The sequence below is a fragment of the Gavia stellata genome, chromosome 3 (genome assembly GCF_030936135.1).
Source record: "Gavia stellata isolate bGavSte3 chromosome 3, bGavSte3.hap2, whole genome shotgun sequence".
NCBI classification, from domain to species: Eukaryota; Metazoa; Chordata; class Aves; order Gaviiformes; family Gaviidae; genus Gavia; species Gavia stellata.
In genome coordinates, this window is record NC_082596.1 from 57,072,547 (window position 1) to 57,095,766 (window position 23,220).

General features: G+C 38.8%; 1 protein-coding gene across 2 annotated transcripts in view; it reads left to right on the forward strand.

Moving 5' to 3' along the window:
• The window catches only part of RALBP1 (ralA binding protein 1), a 38,658-nt gene extending 18,045 nt beyond the window's left edge, over window positions 1-20,613 (forward strand). For both annotated transcript variants that reach the window (XM_059836138.1, XM_059836139.1), the window contains exons 2-10: window positions 4,394-4,687; window positions 11,778-12,236; window positions 13,888-14,237; window positions 15,670-15,831; window positions 16,313-16,444; window positions 16,975-17,082; window positions 17,843-17,964; window positions 18,384-18,507; window positions 18,785-20,613. In XM_059836138.1, coding sequence (XP_059692121.1) covers window positions 4,444-4,687; window positions 11,778-12,236; window positions 13,888-14,237; window positions 15,670-15,831; window positions 16,313-16,444; window positions 16,975-17,082; window positions 17,843-17,964; window positions 18,384-18,507; window positions 18,785-19,048 — 1,965 coding nt within the window. In that variant the 5' untranslated portion in view covers window positions 4,394-4,443 and the 3' untranslated portion in view covers window positions 19,049-20,613. The remainder of the gene's footprint in view (window positions 1-4,393; window positions 4,688-11,777; window positions 12,237-13,887; window positions 14,238-15,669; window positions 15,832-16,312; window positions 16,445-16,974; window positions 17,083-17,842; window positions 17,965-18,383; window positions 18,508-18,784) is intronic.
• The last annotated feature ends 2,607 nt before the right edge of the window (window positions 20,614-23,220 follow it).

A 23,220-nucleotide genomic window follows, 5' to 3' on the forward strand; every position in this document is an offset into this window, starting at 1 on the left:
TAATATTAATTTTTACTTACTAGATATGTAGCTCAGGCTGAATTTTTTAGGAAAGAGTTCAGTTATTTTCAAAAATGAGGCTAGGAAAACCACATTATTTTGCCCATGCAGGCATCTTTCTCTCCCCAACACACATTCCTGTGCTTGGTGTACGGTCTTGAAAAATGGTGGTGATATGATGGCTAGGGGTTTTTGTGTTAAAGACATACCTTGTGCTTTCCATGTTTAAAATACCTTTTAATTTAGTCTTTCCTTGGGGGATAGAGGAAAGGTCACAATTCCGCATGTGTTTGGTGAAGGCTATTTATTTTTGACAGTTATTCTGAAGGTTCAACTCCCATGTTGAGCAGGAAGATGGTTCAAGAAACTGTATTTTGGGAGTACTGAAAAGAGTAGCTCGGTCTGAGGGGATACTTGAACTGCAAAATCCTCTCTGACATTGTCACATAACAGCATTCGTGGCTCCTGTGGAAGAAGAATCAAATGTCGAGTGAACAAGAACTGGTGGGAGTCGAGGAGTCTGCTGTTGGTAGGGAGGTAAAAGAAGATGACTTCTTGTGAGACTAGGGAGAGACTGAGAGCCAGTGGGAGAAATGGGGACAAGGTGAGAAGATGAGGTAGGTAATCATGAGGAAACAAAAGACTGCAGTAGAGAAGAACATCCAGGAAGAAATGGGAACTGATAACTAATTCTATAGAAGAAACAGAGGAAGAAGAGGGAGAACTCTATCTGCAAGTAAGCGGTGTGCAGCAGGAGAATAGGAACCAGCTGAATAAAGAACAAGGGGAGGGGAAAGTGGGAGACTGAGCTTGGGTCACAGAGACCAAAGCAGATGAAGAACATGTTGGGTGTGATGTACTGAGGGTGAAAAAGAGAAATCAATCAAGACAGGAACTGTGGGAGTACTGGCACTGGGTGGTAAAGAAATCAAAGCTTGAAGTTATGGGGAAAATACTAAGAATGAAGTGAAATCTGGGGAGATGAAGCTGTGCATGCAGTATCACAAAACAGAGCTGCCCAAAGAGGGAGGTTACACTCTTGTCATCATAGTTCTGTCACTCCTCTGCTCTTCATCTTTAGTACATGTTGAGCTCTTCCATGAGCCAGCTCACAGCAGAAGCCTGTTGGAGCAGCTAGCAAATTGAATCATCTCACAAAGGGGTCTTGGGAGAGCAAACTACTGGAATTGGGGGTGGGTGTTAATGAGGGGAGTAGTATGACCTTCCCCATGTGGCAGTAGTGAGCTGTTAAATCTCCTGACAGATGAGAACTGTATAGGTGAAGAGAAGCCATTTGAAGCAAGGAGCCTGCTGCAGAGGAGAGGCAGGACTGAAGCAGTAACAGATTGGGAAGAACGGGTCAAGTCTGAGAGGGAGAAGTTGGCAGAAGAATCAGCCTGTTAGAAATGTTCCTTCTCAAAATGCTGAGAGCATCCATGATTTTTTCAGTCTCACCATTTATTGCTGTCAGCAAAAATGCGTGAAGGCTGGAGTAAAGGTGCAGATTTGTATGGCAATAGTACATTAACATCCATTAGTAAAAGTGGAAGAGGTTTTTGCGGAAGGCCTAAAGGCTCCAATTCTGCTGATAAGTCTTGATATAATTTGAGCATCATGGAATTTCTCCCGTATTTAAAGACCTAGGAAATTATGCGTATAGGAAAGTAATGCTTTCTTAAAGCTGTAAAATAAAAAATATGAAACGTAAGTGCAGTCTTAATTTGTTGCATTTACAAATATGCACCATTATCTTTATTTTTAGTTAGTGTCTCTGCTTTAGCCAGAATAAAGAATGAACAGTATGAAAAGACCTCATGAATATTTTGTTTCTTATCATAATTCTGTGTCTTACTGTGCCGTATTCAAATTCTGATCTGAGTAACTGTTAATTTCCATAAGCACTCTGTGAGTGATCTCCTGTAGTGAGATAGTTTGTTTCATACATACATTAAATTTTCACTGTGTTCTGCATACAGAGAACTGAAAGATGAGAGTTTAAAAAAAACCCCAAAACTAAACTAAACACAACAAAAAACCAACCCTCCCCAAAACCCCCTTAGCTGGATGCATTTATAATTATTAACCTGGCAAAACACAATTCTGTATTATGTTTTTCTGTATTCTACCAATCTGTAAATAAGACCCCAGGAGGTGAGTAACACTGCTGAAGAGTGTTGTGAAACATATGGTCTAAGTCTGGCTTCATCCCAGGAGCTCTGCCAGGGTCCAGAGGCAAAGTGTGTCTGTCCTCGTTTTCTGGGTTGCTGTTTATGTGCCTTGCAATGACACTGTCCTTTCCCTCTGTGCACTTGCCCATCTTGCCCACTCTAGATGTGGACTGATTTGTAGGTGTGGTCCATCCTGTTTGCTTAAAAAAATTATATGTAATATTTCTAATTTCATGCCATGAGTTACTGTTGAAATACTGTCAGTTGTTTAGCAGCTTTTGGTGGGGTGTTCTGGGTTCTGTTTTTTGGGGGGGGGGAGGGGTGGTGGATGAAGTGCAAACAGGTGCTGTGCAGGAATTTTACAGATCATTCTGATACTCAGATGAAATGCAATAGTATTGCCAGTCTGTGTCATTGGTAATTGAAAATGGTTATATAATTGAAAGTTTTGCCCTTTTTTGGTAGCTGTAAGTCTGAAGCTTTAGATACCTGGACGTTTTTCCTAAAATGTCTTGTTTGAGCATGCCATTTACTTGTTTAAACGCAATATCAAATTAGCATAGCAGTGGAGTATGATACCAATTAAAAATATAACAAAACTCAACAAGCATGGCAAAAAAAAAAAAAAGAAAATGGCTGTGCCTCATGTTAATGTTGTTATCTTTTAAAGAGGCTTTCTGCTTTTTTATAAGAATTTATAGTCTGGTTTGTATGATGTATCAGGAGTTCCTGCTTGGCCAGTATGTATCGTTTATGTCCCTGAATGAGATTTTATAAAATACTGCATATCCATGATTGTTTGCCTAACTTAGCAAAGGGTTGACTACTTTCTTCTTAATTGTAATCTGTACATCAGCATTAATTAGCAGGAGTACCAGATGTGACTGCAGACTTCAAAAGCTGGTGCAGAAGCCACAGCTATTATGTCTGGATATACTCTTGTCATAACTAAAATACTGATGGAAATAGGTTTAATATGGCTTTTGTGTGTAATCTTATAACGCGTTTTAATTCTGGGTTTTTTTTGAGGCCATGGCTACACAGCCACATTGATCACTTTTAAGTCTGCAGTGCAGGGCACTTTCCCCCAACTCTCAGCCTTCCTTGTGCTTGCCCTGACACTTGTATGGCTGCATAGAGAGCCAGGCTATGGAACTGATGTAGCTTTAGAAAAAAATAATCTTTTTTTCTTCTGTTTGTCTTCCAAAAGATCAGTTTCCTTTCAGCAGCAGCACAGCAGCACAGATTTAAGTTGGATTAAAGTTAGCATGTAACCATGATTTGACCTGTCATCCAAGTATACCAGTGGGTGTGGAAAACAGATTTTTCTTTTTCTGGGGTTTGCTCTATTTCTGTTTTCCTTTCATCCGTTGAAAGAAGGGCTCGTATGTGAGGGTGACCATTTAGAGACAAAGGGCCAAATTCAGCAAACTGGACTCCAGAGGTATGATGTCCCATACAGCAGGTCTGTTCTGTGGAATTTCTGAAATTTATCTTTGCTAGGAAAAGCTTTTTGCGTATGAGTTCCACTGCTGTATTGGCTTCCTTCAGCAATTTTCATATTAGCTTTTATTTGGCCATAACTCTCAAGCAAACAACGTACCAGCATCTGGGTGCAGATGACCTAATATAGCCTTTTTAAATGTGAAGTTGTTGTTGTATACCAGAAAAACATAATCAGTCTTTTTCTACCTTCTTTAATTTGCAGTTGCATAATTAGAAGATGGATTTGCTTTAACTCTTTTTTTTTTTTATTCCCCCTTATTGCAACAGGCTAGGCAAGTTCTTATTTGCATCTATAAAATATGCTTGGGAAAGATAAAAATTATCTTTGCCTTAAGTGCAGTGCTCACAAACACTCTGAGCTTCCAGACAAATCTCTTTTATGTCAAAAATTTAAAATTAGGTAACGATTTTATAGTAAATATTACCAATCAGTATGCAAGCTGCCTATGAATTTTGTAAGAAATATTTCAAATGTTAAAGTATTCTAATACTTAATATATAATGTTTTATATATTATAAAGTAGAAATGGCTAAAATAGCAGTCTCTTATTATGTTAATATGGCTTAGGAGTTAATGGGCAGATTCTGCAAACACTGCGCTTAGGACCTGATGTTATGTTACTGTGTCTTGACATAAGTAGATAGAGCTCTAAACAAGGTGTTCTGAAACCCATTGCTTAAAATTGTGTGGGGTTTCTTTTTGTTTTCCCCTGCTGCAGGTGTGATGGACAGGTAGCAGAAGATTTCACTTTGATATCAGGGAATCAGAATGACCGAGTGCTTCCTGCCTCCCACTAGCAGCCCCAGTGAACACCGTCGGGTAGAACACAGTGGGGGTCTTGCCCGTACTCCCAGCTCTGAAGAAATCAGTCCTACAAAATTCCCTGGACTGTACCGCACCGGTGAGCCTTCACCACCTCATGACAGCTTGCATGAGCCTCCGGATATAGTATCTGATGATGAAAAGGAGCATGGGAAGAAGAAAGGAAAATTTAAGAAGAAAGAAAAAAGAAGTGAGTAGGCAACTTCTCTTATTTCATGCTTACAATTTCCCTTTCTCTCTTTCTTTCTCTCTCAAAATTGCTTAGTATTCCCAACCTTTTTTTTTTTAAACTTGTTTAGGTGTGAAGGAAGTTAACTTGTACAAACAGGCTTTGTGCAATACCTGTTTCTCTTCAAAAAAACCCCACACCTTAACCAAAAAATCTAGTTGTTTTTTGTTGCGCAGATACAGGTGCCAAGCACGTGCCCAGAATTACTAATAAACATGTTTATCCAAAACCTTTAATGATGCATTAGTAATCACGTGGTATGGGGGTTTTTCTAATCTCATTATCTGTTCACATTCTAAGTGGAGGTTTCCAAGTGTATTTCCAAATAGATGCTTTTTGAAACTGTAGCTGAGGTTCTAGCTAAAGTAAAAGTGTAGGTTTGACCTGAATTTTATACTTTTCAACTTGGAAGAGTCAGTTTCAACAACTTTAACCCTTTTCCCTTATGTCTCCTGTATTCAGAGTTTGCTGTTGTGTACCATCCCAAGTTTTCATGTGCACACTGCACCATTATTTGAGGAGTAATAAAATCTGTGTCCTTTTTCTCTCTAGCTTCTCAGTTTAGTCTGATCATGCAGTTTCCTCCAGCAGTGCCAAGGTATTATTGCAGAGTTCAAAAATGTGCAAGCCAACATCAAGTTCTGAATTTACTAGAACTAACAGAGTAAAGTTAGAAGAAAGTAAAGCTTTGACTATAGAATCCATTCTTTGTCAGTGTATCAGTGTCCAGAATGGAAGTTTTCATTTAAAAAGCATACCCCTCCTCCAAAACAGCAGAAGAGAAATCTTACTTCCCACCTTTAGATTTGTGCAGAAAATTTTGGGAACATGAATTAGTTTTTATTCAGTAGAGTTTTTCTACATATTCTGAAAGAACAAAGCACTTGGAAATACTAAGCTGATACTGAGCACTCTCAGTACCAGAGAGATCCTTACTGTCCAAGTCTCTGAAACCTAAATATCACAGCCCAAATGCTAGTACTTTTTTAATGGGCATCTGTTTTAGCAAAATTGCAAAATAATGTTCCTCTTCTACAATGCCTGTATCTCCGATGCCTGGAAGCTCTGGATGCCAGTGTACTTGCTACTTTTTATGTGTGAAATTTGGAAGATCAAAAACAATGAGACAGCACACAATATTCTGTTAGAATGAATATGGTAACTATTTGTAATATGCATGCACATATTAAATAATTGCTCTTTAAGAATTTGCTGCCACTGCAGTGCTTTTAATCAAACCAGTTTCCTGGAATGCAGGAATTGTTTCTACCACAGTTTAGAAGGACTATTGTTATTTTAACTGAAGACTGTGTGCCTAAAGAATACTGCAACTCAAAAATATATTATCCTCAAGTTAAAACCAACAGTTTAAATTCCTACAGGTTTTAAGAAAAGTGATTCCTTAGGGGTTTTCTCTAATGTAAACAACATTAACCTAGTACAGATTATTGGATTGGTGATAAAAATTCGGTGTTGATTGACTAGGTTTAAATTCAGGCTATTAGTAGTTGGTGGTTTTTTTTATTCTTTGCAAATCAGCTTTCTGTTATAACTCTGCATTAGACACCTCTAAATTTGGAATTGTTAGAGGTCATCATTCTACATAGTGTGGGGTTTCTTTGTGGTGTAACAGCTTGTCTCATGGTGATAGTCTAACTGAAGGCTGAAGAGGAAGAATGCTTCAGCAAATGCATGCAGGTCTGTGCACATTAGCACTGTAATGGCTTTCTTCTGGAAGATATTACAACACATTTTATAGCTGATGTAAAGCAATTTTTGTTACTTAAAAGAAGCTTTGAAGGTATGAAAAATCCTCAAAAACACAAAAGTGCAAAATGTAGGAAGAATCAAATTATCTGTTGCAGCTGTAATATAAAAAGCATTCAGCATTTCTTAGCCCTAATATAAGTATGTCATATAATTGCCAGTCAGATACAAGAGTAAGTTACATACAAAGCTTTCAGTACATCCCATAAAGTCCAAAAATGGTCATTATCATAAATACACCATGAGCAGACACTTACGTAAATTACAAGGGTTCTTTACAGTTGCTTAACATGGTTGATTTTAAGAGAGTATACCCCTTCCAGCTTTGCCTTTTGTTATTCCTTCCATACTTTTGATTCTTCAGTTTCTTCTACCTTTTAAATTCTGTTGCAGGTGTTCAGATGGTTTCTTTTCACTTTTCTGGCTACCTGCTTTGATTTTTGGACAATACACAACCTGCTATGGTCACATAATTTGGCTTTTAAACAAATATAATTGAACATTTCAATGAGAAAAAGACAAGTGTTGACATTAAATTATGACAGAGTGAATATTTGTTGAACTTAAAATATGAGTGAATTAATGACAAGGTCATCCAAACTCCTGAAACTGTATGTAACTTTAATCCTACAAAGATTTGGGGGTATTTTGATAATACTCTAAATGTAAACCTCAGAAATGCTTGATGAACAGGAGGGTGTGTGGAGAGGGAAGGATAAATATCCTGAGGTTACTCATTTTAGTTTTTCAGGTAAATCCTGTTTGTAGGAGTGAGGTACTCTTAGCTTCAGTATTATTACCTATATCAAAAAAGCAGTTTTTTATGCTAGCAACAGATCTTTTTTCCTATGTGGTTCATATAATGATTTGATATTTTCCATGTTAATGGCAATAACCTAATAATACACAGCAATTAGCCTGGGGAAAAAGTGCTAAAAATGTTTTGGAGATAATAGAACATTAAATGGAATATTGTTTTTTATGTGGAATGTCAGCTGCTAGAAAAAGGTTTCAGCCACTAATTTCTATTCTCCACTTCTCTGTGATAGACTGAGTGTTGGTTAGCTGTAGAGCGAGTTAGATTAGGGATTTATTAGGGATTAAAATTAATTTTGTTTTTACTAGGATAGTTTTAACTCAGTCTGTTTCCTGACTCAAAACATCTCTTGCCCATGCAAGAACTTGTACTGTGGCAGCAGGAGAGCAAAAACAGATCTTTTTTAAGCAGTAATGGTTTATATGAGACAGTGAGCAGTGTAATTGATTTTTACAAATGAATGTTTAACCACCTGTCAGTAATCACGTGTTGATAAAGTCATAAAATATGCAGTTCCTTGCAAAAAACCAGGTGATAAGAAATACTTACGAAGAAAAAGCTATTCTACTCATTAGAATTCTGTAGCTAGAGCGTCTGTATGTAGTAGATCTTACTCTGCTTGTTTGTTTTACTTCTGAGATTGATGCCATTGGACAGGATGGATTCAATATGTAGCTAGGATTTTTTGTTTATAATAATTTTAATTTTCTTTATATAATTCTTGGCAAAATGGAGGATTGGTTGAATTGTAAACTAAACTATCTTGTGAAAAGACAGCAGTATCATTGGTATGAACTCTTCTGAATTCTTCAGGAAATCTTTTTGAAGACTGAATCTCTAATGTGTTGGGCAAGGGGATGGTTCCTATATATTCTTTTGGGATGTAGCTGAGGGCTGAAATATTCCTACTATTAACTTGGGGACCTGCTCCGAACAATCATTGGTCCCCAATTGGGTGTTAATCTTTATCTTCTTCCCCTGAGATGCTTGCCTTGTGTGGGGTTCTAGCGATCTGCAGCTTTCTGCTGGGTACTACCAGGTGGAAGATTCTAGCGGGTTCTCTCATCTTAAGGGGTTTTTCTCCAGAATAATGTCTGCTCAGGAATGTATCATCAATATGGACATTTGGCAACCATGCAAAAGCTCTAATAGTATTCCCAGCTGTTCCAGGTAGAGCAACGACATAAGTTCTCTCTGTGCTTATGATCCTTCATTTCTGTGCAGAGTGGTAGTGGAGGTGAATTCTACAGTAGTGGTGGATGCTACATGTCTATAGGGGGAGGTCTACTGGAAATTGTAAGGAGGCCATTCTCATCCTACAAAAGAAGCAAGTAGCTGCTACTGCAAACAAAACATTAGTTTTACTGATCTGGTGTGTGGAGAAGCTCTGAATACAGTTTTCAGGTCTACAGAATAAGAAGTCACTGGAATTTTCTACCCATGATATTCATTAGATGCTCTTCATATCAAGATTTATCTTTCTGTGTTGCCACATCCTATTCTACTGACAAATTACTATGTATATCTATATACTGCTGTGTGTTTTTTTAGCAAAGTACTATTTGCAAACAGTTTAAAAGTTTGCCTTTCAGTGCCAGTAATTATTTTAAATCAAAATAAAGTAAGGCAAATTTCATATTTCAACTTCATTTGTTGTCCTTGCATAAGGCTGCACAGTAATCTGAATGCTGAATTTGTTTGGGAGTGCTGTGCTTATATCAGTGGGTTTGAATGTATGTTAAAAGCAAACTGATCTAACTGAAAGTTGGGTAGTTAAGTGTTGGTAGTGTCTGTAATTTTGAAGTTTCTGTTAATAATAACAATATGTCTTGTGGGTGAGGAAAGGAAGTAGAAGCCGTCTACCCAAGTTCGTTAGGCATCCATGTCTGTCGTACTGTTTTATTTAGAAATGGTATACAGGTTGATGGCAAATCTTCTGACAAATTGAAATCAGATAACTAAAGCTAGCATTGCACATCAGTTGGTATAGTCATATTTGACCTACTAATTCTTCCATATGTAAAAGCGATCCCTGTTTTCTTTCAGTGAACTAATTACAGATGCATGCAAATTTCCCCAGAGAGCAAAAATCAAATGTAGAGGTATAAATGACTTAAAAACTCATCAGACACCTAATGCACAAAATGGATCTTGTAGTAGGAAGGTTTGGTAAGTTGCAGTTCTACATAATGCAGCCCTTTGTGTTAACAATAAATGCTACAGCATGAATTTATAGCTTCATTGTGAGAGTGCAGAAAATGAGAAGTATTCCCAAGCATGCAGACTGATAGAAAGAGTGGCCTCACTGCATGACAAAGCTTTTAAGCCTGTAAGTTAGATCTTTCTGGAGTAACACTGGCTTTTTATTTTCTTTTAATTTTTAACAGGGGTTTTCATAATTTTCAGTAAGATGAGAACTGTGTTTGCAACATCACGTTTAAAATAACTGCAGTGAAGGCGTTCAATAATGCATGCTTGTGGAAGATCTAGTGACACCTGAGCAAGGAATTGGCAGGTAGTGCAGTCGTTATGCCGTCGGAATGGAAGTATTTATTAAATTTGTACTGGTCTCCTATAGGTGCAGGAAAATGTCATTAGCATACATTAGAGTGATGGGAAAATGCAGACTATTAGTACTAGATGTCTCAAGGAAACAGTGAACAGAAGTATCAGCTTACTAACAGTAAGTAATACTTCTTTCCACATTTAAAAATTACCTGATTTGTTAAGTACTTTCGATACTTTTTCTTCTGTATAAATTTAGGTTGTTTATTTTTCAATAAACTGGTGAAAGGAATACAGTAATTTTATTACCAGAAGTATGGTAAAGAAAATTGGGCTGCTTTGAGAGACATACAAACCCCCTTTTGGTATGGGTAGGAGATTCTCTGTGAATCTGTAATTAGTACCTATTTCTAAACTTTGTTGACTTATGTTACTGAGACAAATTAAAATAGGCTTATTAATAGGCAATTAACTTGTTCGTCATGTCTTCTGATGGAGTCAAGAAATACCAGTTTCAGTAATGTGCTATTGCTGGTGTTACATTACCATAGATCTAGAAAATCACCAAGGTTTGTGTTGCAATGTGTAAGGCAGGTGCTCTGTTGGTGAAGGCAACCTCCAAGCTTGGGTCCCCTGTGCTGACCCAGGGACGCGCTGATGCTATTCCTAGTGTGCGTGTGGGAAACCTACGCTGACTGACTGGGAGCTGTTACAGCTACCCAGCAGGAAGGATTGAGGGTGGATTGTTCTGGGCTCTGGTGAAGATTTGGCTGTTTGGAAACTACATCTGTGAACCCTGTCTTGAAACTCAGTGCCAGCCCCATCTCATTCTCACAAAACACAATGGTGATGTGTGCTGTCCTTTGTCCCATAGCTGCTGCATCAGCAGTTCTTTCCGTATCAGAGTGAGATTTGAATCCTTAGTTTATGCACTGCAGGTTTCTGGTTTTAGTTTAGTTTACAAAAAGAGTGAATGATGGTATAGCCTGTAAACTGGGGGGATGTGACCTGGTTGCTGGTTGTCCTCCACTTAACATTTGCATTTTTATATTAAAATTCACTAGGACGGGAACAGTGCTACGGTCTTTCTCCATCTTCTATGAAAGTGCATGTTTGGTAGTCCTAGGGAAAAGTCCAGGGTGGGAAGGGTGAGTTGCCTGAAGGATAGGCAGGGCTAGCTGCAGAGGCGTAGTTAGTAAAAGCTCTGGTGCACATTTTAAACGGCATTTGGTGTTTTGCTGAAACAGTGTACTCCGCCCATGGACTTGTTTGAAGCTCTCACATATGCTTTTTAAGGCAAATACGCAACTGCACTGACAGGTATTGTGCTAGTGTTACTGGAATTGTTTTATTTGTCTAGGGGAAAAGATAAGTGTGCTTGTGCTTTTTTTTTTTTTTTTACTTTTTTGGTATTTTATTTGAGGCTGAAACTTTATTAACTTCATATTTATCTTAAAATTCATCATGTTTTGGAAAGGGATTGGGGAGTTAAGTGGCTGAAGTTTAGTTTGTTCTCAATAGAGGTTCGTTAGACTTATGTGTATGTGGTAGATGAACCTTAACAGCGACTCTTATACTGTTGATTACAGGAACATAGAGAAGTTGCCCAACAGTTGTTTTTATTTTGCATTTCCTTGACTGTTAGATGGGAAACTAGCCCATAAGATGGACATTGCCATTATGAGTAAGTATATAAAGTATTACTTGTTTAGATCGTTCAGGAGCTGTGTGGCTTATCTTTGATGTGATTATGCAACCTTGATTTAATCCTTGTCCACTTAGTTGTGTAACAACTAAAGAAAACCTTCTGAAGAGGCAGGCAGTCGCTGTTTTTTAATTCATGTTGCTACTGCTCTCTCCTCCTTACACATTACTTCTTGTTCTCTCCCTCTTACAGTACGCTATCTAGAAACTAAACAGACTTACAGCTGTCCTCTTGCCTTTTCTTCCTTTGCCTAATAGCGGAAGGTTATGCTGCATTTCAAGAGGACAGTTCCGGTGATGAAGCTGAAAGTCCTTCAAAGTTGAAGCGGTCCAAGGGAATACATGTCTTCAAGAAACCCAGCTTTTCCAAAAAAAAGGAAAAGGATTTTAAAATAAAAGAGAAACCCAAAGATGAAAAACACAAAGAAGACAAACATAAGGAAGACAAACATAAAGAGAAGAAGTCAAAAGACTTAACTGCAGCAGATGTTGTAAAGCAGTGGAAAGAGAAGAAGAAAAAGAAAAAGCCAATTCAGGAGACAGAGATACCTCAAGTGGATGTTCCAAGTCATAGACCCGTGTTTGGCATTCCTTTGTCCGATGCGGTAGACAGGACCATGATGTATGATGGCATCCGCCTGCCAGCAGTTTTCCGTGAATGTATAGATTATGTAGAGAAGTATGGCATGAAGTGTGAAGGCATCTACAGAGTTTCAGGTACTCTGTGCACACTGACATGCAGGTTCCTAAGGTCTTTCCGTGCAATTTTTGTATTATTTTACCATTTTCAACACCTAGAGACTCTGTTTATAGCTGCATTAATTTTAATTATCCGAAAGATAATAAGGTAGCTAAAGTTAAGCAAACCCGTAGGTCTGAAGTACCAGAAAAGTTGCTAATATGGGGGTACTGCTTAATGGCAGTAAAAGACACTTGTTTTGGCCTTTTGGGATAGGAAGGTAACGATGAATATGATGTGTTAGTATGGCCAGCTTGTATTCTTTTATGTCTGCATTAGAAATACAATGCTAGTTGATTGCCAAAGCAAAGATGAGATACAACCATTTTATTACTTAAACTTCCCACTAAGTTGCTTTCTCCAGTTACTTCCATTGTACAATTTTTTTCTTAAAAACTTTTATTTGAGAAAATACACTAATAATAAGCAGAAAATACAAGTTTCAGTATTTAAGCTTAGCAACAGCAGGCTAATTAACCATGGTAGTTGTGTAACACCAGCTGACATAAATGAAACATTCGTTTTAGTCCCTTTAAACAAAACAGTCCCTTTATTTGTGAACTGCATCTGCAGTGTAACAACTTGTGTAAGTACTTCTGTGGGTATGTTTAAGGGAGCAAGGACAAGTGAGAAAAGGAATTTGAGGAAAAGTATTTGAAACAAGTTGCTGTAAAACAGTAATCAAACGATTTTAAAGGCTTCATTAAGCTGTCAATCTGCATGGTATTTATAAATACCGCAGCAGCTTAAGGAGTTTCTTCGTCTTGCCTGTTGGAACATTCTGGTTGCGTTTTTTCAAGACACAATGTGTTGGGAATTTTCACAGAAGGTATGTTCTCCATAAATCGTTTTTTGATCTTTGTGGATTCTAGGTGCTCTCCAGTGCAATAGCACCCTCTTGTGTGTGTAAGAAAGATGATTGTTTAAATGGAGAGTTTAGAGAGACAATTGCAGTGGCTTAACAACCTACCAGCCATTGTGGTGACTAACTTACTTTGACATGAAACTGGCATTTACCATGGGCTGAGTGCACCCATTGCTTATTGTGTGTGAGCCAAGCTGTGGCAGCGCATTAAGTCGATGTAACTCAAGGTGCGTGTTTCAGCTTTAAGAATGAAATTTCCCCAAGTTTGGGAAGATTGGAATGTCACCAAGTTATAAAAACACCTTACAGAAAATCTTGGCTGGGTTGAATAATTATGTGAACACACTTTTATTCATGCAGTGCCTCAAATCAAGAATCCTGTGTGAGATTCCTCCACTGAGGAGGGCCAGCTGGAAATTTGGAAACTAAAAAGTGTGGGTTTTGTTTTGACATAGGAAAGCTGTTGTAGGTATAACTTGTTGCACAATATTTGACTTGATATTTGCTACTTCTGATTCAGAGCTTCGGCAGTGCTGTGGTTTTGCTTCACAGTAGTAGTCTGCTTTTAGCAGTGATCAGTGATCACATAATTTTGAGTCATGATTTTAACTTTGTTACATGTGGATAACTTTTAAAAGGTATTCCTCAATTAGCTTAAATTGAAAGAAGAGGTGAAATAAATGTATCTCAAAAAAAAATTAAATATAACTATTATATATTTACAGTTGAAGATTTCTCTTAATTCTTGATCTAAATATTTTAAGGAATAAAATCAAAAGTTGATGAGCTAAAAGCAGCCTATGATCGAGAAGAATCTCCCAACCTGGAAGAATACGAGCCCAATACAGTAGCCAGCTTGCTGAAACAGTACCTACGAGAACTGCCTGAAAATTTGCTTACCAAAGAGCTAATGCCCCGCTTTGAAGATGCTTGTGGAAAGACCACAGAAGCTGAGAAAGTTCAGGAGTGCCAGAGGTTGCTGAAAGAGTTGCCAGAGTGTAACCATCTCCTAATTTCTTGGCTGGTTGTGCATATGGACCATGTTATTGCAAAGGAACTGGAAACAAAAATGAACATCCAGAATATTTCTATAGTGCTCAGCCCTACTGTCCAGGTACGTGCACCACACAGCTAGTGTTAGAGCAGAACTTCAGCCCAAGAAAGACTTCTTTGTAGGAGTTCTCTTGTAGGTGGGAATTAGGTATTGTCTGACACAGTTAAGCTAAATTACAGCTTCTCTGTATACCTTCGGGAACCTAAAATGCTGGGAAAGGGGGAACAAAAGACTTTCTGAATGTAAGCTTGCATACTATGGGTCTGGTATTTGGGTTATTGTGAGAGCATTACAAAGACTGCTGTCAGGGTTTTAATTCTGTTGTGAACAGAAGTAATTTAATGTTGAATTCGTCCAGTAATTCATGCAGATACACAATTTCTGTGGGCTTGTGATTCAATGAGAATTCAGTGAAGACTATACTGCTGCTTAATTTTAATATCAAGCCAATGAACCCTGTTATGCAAATAGATATTCCTGGTGCAGTAATGACTTGGGTATAATGGCTTTGGTGTCTGCAGTCACATTGCTGGGGAAAACAACTGACCTAGTTTTCCAGTGAGATTCTGTGGTTTCTGGATTGATTAATTCCTTAATAAACATCTTGGAAATACTCAATTTAAATACAGCTCAGAATTAGTCCTGTGCATAGTGGAAACACGGCATTATTGGGTGTGGGTCTTCTAGAAGAAACTCCACACTTTAGAAAAGCTTGGCTTTATAATTAAAAGAATCTAGGTGGAGGCCCAGTAACAAAAGGGCTGGGTATTATTCTTGGCTATTTTGCTGTGCCAGACACTCTCTAGCTAACAAAAGTAGTAGCAATTAATGTAAAATAAAACAGGCCCAATCATGTTTGCTGTTAAGGAGATTTAAGCAATTAAAATGCAGGTAGTGACAGAACTTTCTTTCAGGATAGATTTTTTAATTTTAATGGAAGATACAGTATCAAAATAAGTATTTGCTTCTGTCTCATGTTGAAACAAGGAATAATACAGTAGCAGCTCCTTTCAAACTACTTTTTCTACTATATTAAATCATCTGAGAGAAAATATTTACAGTTTGGGGGAGGAGAGAGAAGGTAGCCAGCAACCAGCCACAGCGCAGTATGGTTGGTGTTCCGTCTTACCTGCTGCTGTCACTAACTACCTCTACATGAGTAAAAGAAAGATTTAATACATTTCTGTATCTACCAGTGATGGAAATAATTGTGGTAGGTTAAGGCATATGAAAATTCTGAGTTTAGCATGAAAATGCCTCGGATACAAAGGTAAGAAGTAGAGATAGTGAAGTGATTCCTTGAGGCCAGCACTGGGTCATTTAAAGTACCATTTTTAATCCAGATTTTAATCTCTTTGGACAAACTAACATGAATATGACTCACAGAAAGGCATAGGTTGTTCTGTTTCTGGAGAAAGATTCTGTGTTTCACAGATAAAGATGATGTGAATAAATCAACTTAACCAATATTTTGTCTGTCCTTTCTTTGCAGATCAGCAACCGTGTCCTGTATGTATTTTTTACACATGTTCAAGAGTTCTTTGGGAATGTGACCCTAAAGCAGGTGACAAAACCTCTTCGCTGGTCAAATATGGCAACAATGCCAGCACTTCCAGAAACACAAGAAAGCATCAAAGAAGAAATCAGGCGACAGGTTGGCAATTACTTTAGTGTTTCTCTGTTTATCTTTGCCCTGGCTTTTATACATTCAGTAGTAAATTCTCATAAACTCGTAACATAGTCTTTAATTCTATATCACAGTTGTCCTGTCAGTGGAGACCACTGGAAAGAGATAGGGTGATACTCTCACCCATTTCATGCATGGCAAGTTGTTATGGTCTTGTGATGATTAGAGCCATGTCCTTCATGGATTGCTTTGCTGTGTAGTTCAATACTTCTATCATGGGAGGAAGGTTAGGAGAACATGTTAAAGAATGAGTGTGGTTTCTTTACTATTGCTCTTCAACTAGTTCTAGATCATGGGCTGAATGTATGTTAACACTTGTTGTTGGTCGACATGTCAAGCATTGAAAACCAGAACGCCAAGCTTTGCCACAAAGCCAAAAAGATTTTTCTTTTCAGTCTGCCCTGCTATGATGTATTAAAGACACTAATTTCTTTGGTAATATTTCTAGGAGTTCCTACTGAACTGTTTACACAGAGACTTGCAGGCAGGGATAAAAGACTTATCCAAAGAAGAGAGACTCTGGGAGGTGCAAAGAATTTTAACAGCTCTTAAGAGGAAACTAAGAGAAGCTAAGAGACAGGTGGGTAACTTCTCTATTTATTGGCCAAATACCTAAATCATGGATCACTAATTTGTGACAATGCAGAGGCACCCAGTTAGATAAAACCACGTTTCAATCTGTTTACTGCAGATTTTTTCATCTTAACTTTACATGGCTGAGGAGCAATTGCCTTTTCTGGTTAGCTGGCTCTCCCTAGGGACAGCAAGATCTCCCCACTCCTTCACAGCTGTTTACAAAAAAAAGTATGAAATGTATGATTAAAAACTTAGTGTTCGACAGAGCATGTATTCATTATATGCTTAAAGCAGTGTGTCCTGGAGTACCAAGAGGAATTACTGGAAGACTCAAGGTTAACAAACTTCAGAAGCATTTTTTTTTAAAGTGTCATACGTCCCAGAAAAGGGACAGACCTTGCTGAAAACTTTCAAGGCAACTGAGATGGCGGTTCTAAATGTGGAAACTAATACATACCAAAAAAATCTTTTTTAACAGTAAATAGAGTGACTGGGGAAGCTGTCCTTTTAAAAGTTGCTCTCTTTCTCTGGCAGGAGTGTGAAACAAAGATTGCACAAGAAATTGCTAGCCTTTCAAAGGAGGATGTCTCCAAAGAAGAAATGAATGAGAATGAAGAAGTTATAAATATTCTGCTTGCACAGGTAGATGGCAGGCACTTCCTGTTTGTCTGCTGGTATTTTCTTGTTCCATATCTTTCAGAAACATTAAACACTTCCTTCTAATGCAACGGGAAATTGAAGGCATAAAGGAGTCTCTCTGTCCATTAAAATACAAGGCTTTGTTTTAATGGTAAATAAAGTAGGGAAGGAATGCTGACTGCAGGAGTGAACCCAAAGCTGAGTATGCTCTTGTTAACAGCAAAAAGGAGATACTGTGCAATAACAACAAAAAAAGGTAGCCTTTGTTGTTAATGTACTTAGAAAGCACTTCCAAATCTCACCAGTTTTAATAATACCATTAACTACTTTCCTGATGATCAAAGAAAGTAAGGCAACAATTTTTTGCCTTCCTTTGCTTCCCTCAGTGAGCTTTGATCTTCTCTCCACTGTACTTTCCTCCTTATCTTCAAAGATGTAGTTTATAATTCAGTTTTTCTAGTTATTTTACTGGTTAGCCAGAGTCTTCCCCTGTGATTTAAGGAAACAGGCAGCCAAACATGGCAGAATTTGGTGCATCATCTCCACAACTATTCAGTACAGCGATCATCTTGAGGATTCAGAACAGACATTGTTGGTTTTGAGCTTGGATTTGCTTTGAGGTCTTGATGAATCAGAGTTCAAAGCAGGCATGCTAACCACTTCTCCTGAAAGTATTTCAGAGAACAGCATCATCTCATGCTTATCATATGTTCCTGTAGAACACAAAAGTCAAGGCTTTAAGTGAACTAATCGATCATTGCAGGAGAATGAGATTTTAACAGAACAAGAAGAACTGCTGGCCATGGAGCAGTTTCTGCGGAGACAGATTGCCTCGGAGAAGGAAGAAATAGATCGCCTTCGAGCAGAAATAGCTGAAATACAAAGGTAAAAGGGAGACTGCTTGCATCAGAGCTGCTGCCAGGCGAGCACTCTTTGATTAGAAGTACATATATGCTCCTCTGAAATAATACTCTAAACTGCACTTAAAAGCTCAACCTATGAACATCACAGGTGAAAGCCGCCTCTTTTTATTGAAATCTCCGCAACTTTGGACCTTTCAGGGTATTTTCTGTTAGTATAACAATGGTATTATGATCTGAAGGAAACTAGACCCTGTGCACTAAAAAAATCCCCCTTGGAAATCACTGCTTTATTAAATTAAGCTTTGAAAGGAAATTCTGATTTTGTTTTTAAAACCACTGCAGATTATTCAGTGGATGTAAGTAAGTTAACTCTTTTACACTGCTATAGTTCTGACAGACTTGAGGAAGTGTTTAAATCGGAGTTTGACATTGGTCTTTCAGTCGCCAGCAGCATGGCCGAAGTGAAACCGAGGAATATTCTTCTGAGAGTGAAAGTGAGAGTGAAGATGAGGAGGAACTGCAGGTCATCCTGGAAGATTTGCAGAGGCAGAATGAGGAACTGGAGGTAAGATTTGAGTCTTTTAGTATTAATTGGTACTCTTCTCCTTAGTGGTTACTTGATTTAGTCTGTGCAGAGATGTTTGCACCTGTGCAAACTGGTAGTTTTGTGTAGGCATATAACCCACGTGCTCTGTTTTTAAATAACTACTGTGTGCAAGTCCATGTTGCTGTCTGGGTTAACAGCAAAGCTTCATTGTGCAATGCTAAATGCCCCCCCCCCCTCCAGCTACAGCCATTCTTTATCAGGAGGAGCCCTGACATTTGTTTTCCTTACTTAAAAGATAAAGAACAATCACCTGAACCAAGCGATTCATGAGGAGCGAGAGGCCATCATAGAACTGCGAGTACAGCTTCGGCTACTGCAGCGAGCTAAATCGGAGCAGCAGGTGCAGGAAGAAGATGAGCCAGAAAAACGCGGGGGTGTTTCTCAGCAGCAAAGAGACAGTGTCCTGGAGACAAAAGCAGCCAAAGAGCAGCCAAAAGCATGCAAGGAGCAGCAAGTCAAGCCATCGCCAAGTAAAGACAGGAAAGAAACTCCAATTTGATCTGTCTCCTTAGATATGCATAAAATCAACTGAACTGTGCAAATTACTGTAATTTGAGTCAAACTGCACAAATTATTGCTGGCTGTGTACATTCTGTAAAGAAACTTTTATTTTAAGCGCTGGAGACTTTTGTCTCTAATACTTGTGGCTTCTACTCATCAGACTGAGGTGAGTTTGGAGAGGCCAGAAGAGTTTTCCAGTTAGTATCAGCTTATTTCAAGACTGGTCTCCTTCAGGTGATTTAAAATAATTCAGTAACAGTTTTATTTTAAGCCAAAATCATCATTTACATTCATTGGAGCAGAATTGGAAGATCTCATTTTCAGTAAATAAACAAAAACTCACCCACACTTACTACAATTATTTGCCTTGTGCATCTCTTCATCCTCATTCACCATAATTTCTGCTATTAACCGAGTCACTTCTTGCTTGTGCCTTTGATACCTTTATGATGCAGATTATATACAAGGGAGCTTTAAATTTATTCTGGGTTGGCTGAAAAGTTGGGAGGCTGCGGGGTATCATGTTTACCTAACATGCCCTTAAGCTTCATTTTTGTTCCGAGATGTACTGAATAAATGTTAAAACTTGAGAGATGTTATTTATGTCCCTGTATGATGGAAATGTTCATCAAGAGCTGTTCATGTCTTTCTTTTAGCGATATAGGTAACCCATTTGCTCACTTATAAACCACCTGTTTAAGACAGGCTCTGTTCACACTGCTGCCACATAGCCAAGAGCTTTTTCTTCATCTATTTTAAATGTTTCAGTCCCTCAGAGAAAGCCACTGTCAGATGCTTTAGACAGTGATGGGGATGGGCTGTGTCACTTAGATAGATCTGCCTGACCAAGCAATATAGCATTTTCCTCTGCAGAGATGCAAGTCACTTGTGCTTTCCAAATAAGCCTGAAGACCGATGCCACGGGGAGGCACTGGGGGTTCAGCAACAGCCTCATGCTTTGGTTATTTAAAAACCAGCAACAAGCACCCAGGACTTGCTTTTGGTTTGGCTGTTTTACTGCTTCTGCCTGAGAAAGGCTCCAGCCACACTGGCATTTAAGGGTCAGTTAATGTTTCAGATAGATACACTCATGAGACTCATCCATCAATTCATATATAGACAGCAAACTCCACAGAGTGCATATAAGGCTATCTTATTTTTTAATCTGGATATTTATTTTCAGCACCTGTTGGATGTGGTTGTATTCTTTATCTATTGCACTGCTGTGAATCATTGGCCATGATTTGATTTTGTACAAATAATGCTTTGATATGTTATAGAAAACAGCATAGTATTTTTTTAAAATTTGGAAAAAAACTTTATAAACACAGAAAATGTGGTCAGATGACAAATGTAAACTAAAACATTCTCCCTTGCCTTCAGTTACATACATGTTATATTTGCTGGCAATATTTAAACTATTTTGTTCATTTGTTTAATTCACACTAATTCCTATTGAATTGTCATGGATTTTTCTAATGTTCTTCAGACAAATCTCTTAATATTGGTTAACTTTTATTTTGTTAGGATTGTATTTATCAAGCAAATAAATTCAAAAGCCATTTGAAAAGAATTTCTCATTTTTCTACTTCATAATGCAAATGATAGTTATTCTTCTTGGGTAGCTACCTGCAGTTGAGGTTTTATGAAAAAATAATTCAGGCTTTAATAGCTCTCCTCTGAAAGAACATAGTCTGCAATTGAATGTCATAGAAAGCTTCTGTAACTCAGTTGAAGATCAAGTTTAATTTCTAAAATTGAAGATTTTAAGACTTTGTTTCTCTGTTACTACTGGAGATTTCAGTTGCAAAGGTAAAAACTATCATATTTATTCACATCATTACTTCCAACACACGAGCAGTGTTCTCTCTCCTGCAACCTTACAGTGCACTTGAAGCATGTCACCACTGAAGTCTTAAATGGAGGTGGAATTGCTGCTCCTGCAGTAATACAGCAACTGTAACCAGAAATTTAGTTTCAAAACACCTGAAAGATGTTTCTCTGAAATTTTCTTTCACATTCTTCAAATGATTCATCCAACGATGAACAGAGTTATTGATAAAACTTCTGTAAAGCCTGTACTTAAAATTCTAAGTGCAAGTCAGTGCTGGCCAAACAAAACGTGCACTGATAGCAGTGAAGCCTGACAGGCCCCTGAGAACTCCTGGGCAAGTGGGTGAGGCAGCCACAGCCTCTGAGCCCTGGGTAAAACCAACCCCTTGCCTCAGCCCCTCTCCTCTGCCTCCACCCTGCCCAGAAGCAGGCAGGGCCAGGACAAGGCAGCTGCTCCTCCTGCAATAGCCTCCACGAAGGTGTTCAGCTGCCCCAAGTCCCACAGTGGCAGTGCTTGCAGCACTTGCACTTGCAGCGCTTGTGGTGGAAAAACCACGCTAGCAGCAGTGATTTCAAAGACCACATGCAGCAGTTGCAAATAATTAGCTGAAAAAGCCAAAGCTAATTTCAAGTAAAGTGGAAAGTAATTACAATACCATAATCCAAGTGTGTTGTTCATACCACTTTACAAGCTGCCTTATCAATCCCAAGTGCCTTACAATGAAATCTGTGAGCTGCAGCACTCGGGCAATTGCCTCGTACGGCACCAACACCACCTGCACAGCAGGCCGCCTTCAAGAAGTCCATGTATGTCTTGAATAACCGATTTATCTAAATCAAAGTATTTTAAACACATTTAAATTGACTTAGAATAAGACTTTTTCCAACAACGTACAGCTTGTATGTGCTGAGTGCAGCAACAGAACCTGTCAGACCCTTTGGACAAAATACCAGGCTAACTTACCGTTACTGAAATGAAGAAACAACAGGCCTGCAACCTTAATTCTGGTGTTCTGGACTTAAAACTCTTCTGACAGTCTGATGTAGCCCATCTGCTTTCCTCTTTAAAATCTAAGTGTTTCCACTGCAGAGCGTTACTTCAGAGACGGGTTGACGGGACAGGGGACAACTACATTCCTTACCAGTTTTTGTAGTCCTTTCCAACACAAGCTTGGAACAGATTTTGTCAAATCAGTCATTCAGAAAGGCAATGGAGAAAGAAGCACAGTATAAACAAGTCACTGGGACTACAACACCAACACAAATCAGGACACAGACCTGGTTTTTGCCAGCAGCAGGTTACTTGCTTCTAACTGGACACGTGACAGCTTTTATACTCCTCACTTACTGAAATACTGCAACTGTACAGTGAGCCAACTTCAGACATCTCACATACCAAGCGAGGTTTTTTTCCTCCCAATAAAGCCTTTTTACTCTGAAAAAGAGCAGCCTGAAGTGATCTGTTACTTGCCCGAACAGTTGAACAGGATGGGGGTTTTATTCATTGAAAGAAAAGGAAAAAAACCCAAAACACCCACAAGCAGTATACTTATCCGATCACACCCCTACCACAAGTCTAAAAACACCAGCTTGTGTCCAACACCTTGCAGGATTCCAGCCATCCTTCCCAGTTGCCTGGACTCTGGGTTGTCCACACCAGGTTTCCAACGCTGGCTCAGCTTCATTCTCACAGAAAGCTGCCAGTTCTGGTGCGATTCTGAAAGGTTTCCTCTCCGGTTGCAGGGAGGTACGTTGAAAGCACTGCTGTGTGGTGCAGTCCTACAGGGAACCGTCAGGGCTTCCAGAAATTCATCGTCCTTTATGGTGAAAGATAAAAGGACGGCTGTACAGGAAGCTTCCACCTCCATTCACTCATTCTAGTACTAGCACTGGGGGGATGCATTTTTACCTCTGTCTCTCTTCAAAAATTAGTCTTAGCTAATCTGCAGTCTAGGCACTGAAGCCAAGAATTTTACACCTGACCATGTAAGACTATTATTCCCTTTAAAATAAAGTAAAAATTAAAGCATCAACCTGAATCTCTGCCAAAAAGAGGTTTGACCAAGCTTAGTATGTCAAGGTTTTCATTTTTCAGCATGCACCTCTGACTCACAGTGCTTCATCAGCAGAGGGAAAAATGCCTCATCCAGATTAAATACGGCTTACCTCCAACAGCACAGGTTCTCAGTGTTCTGTAAAACACGCTCTGACAGCAGAAGCCAGCAGCACCGTGCTCTGTACCAGAGAAGGGCTGTCAGTCCTTTCCGTCCCATGGAGACGAAGTGCAGCCTCACTAGCACAGCCTTGGGCCAAGCCCCCAGCTGCTCCTCCATCCCC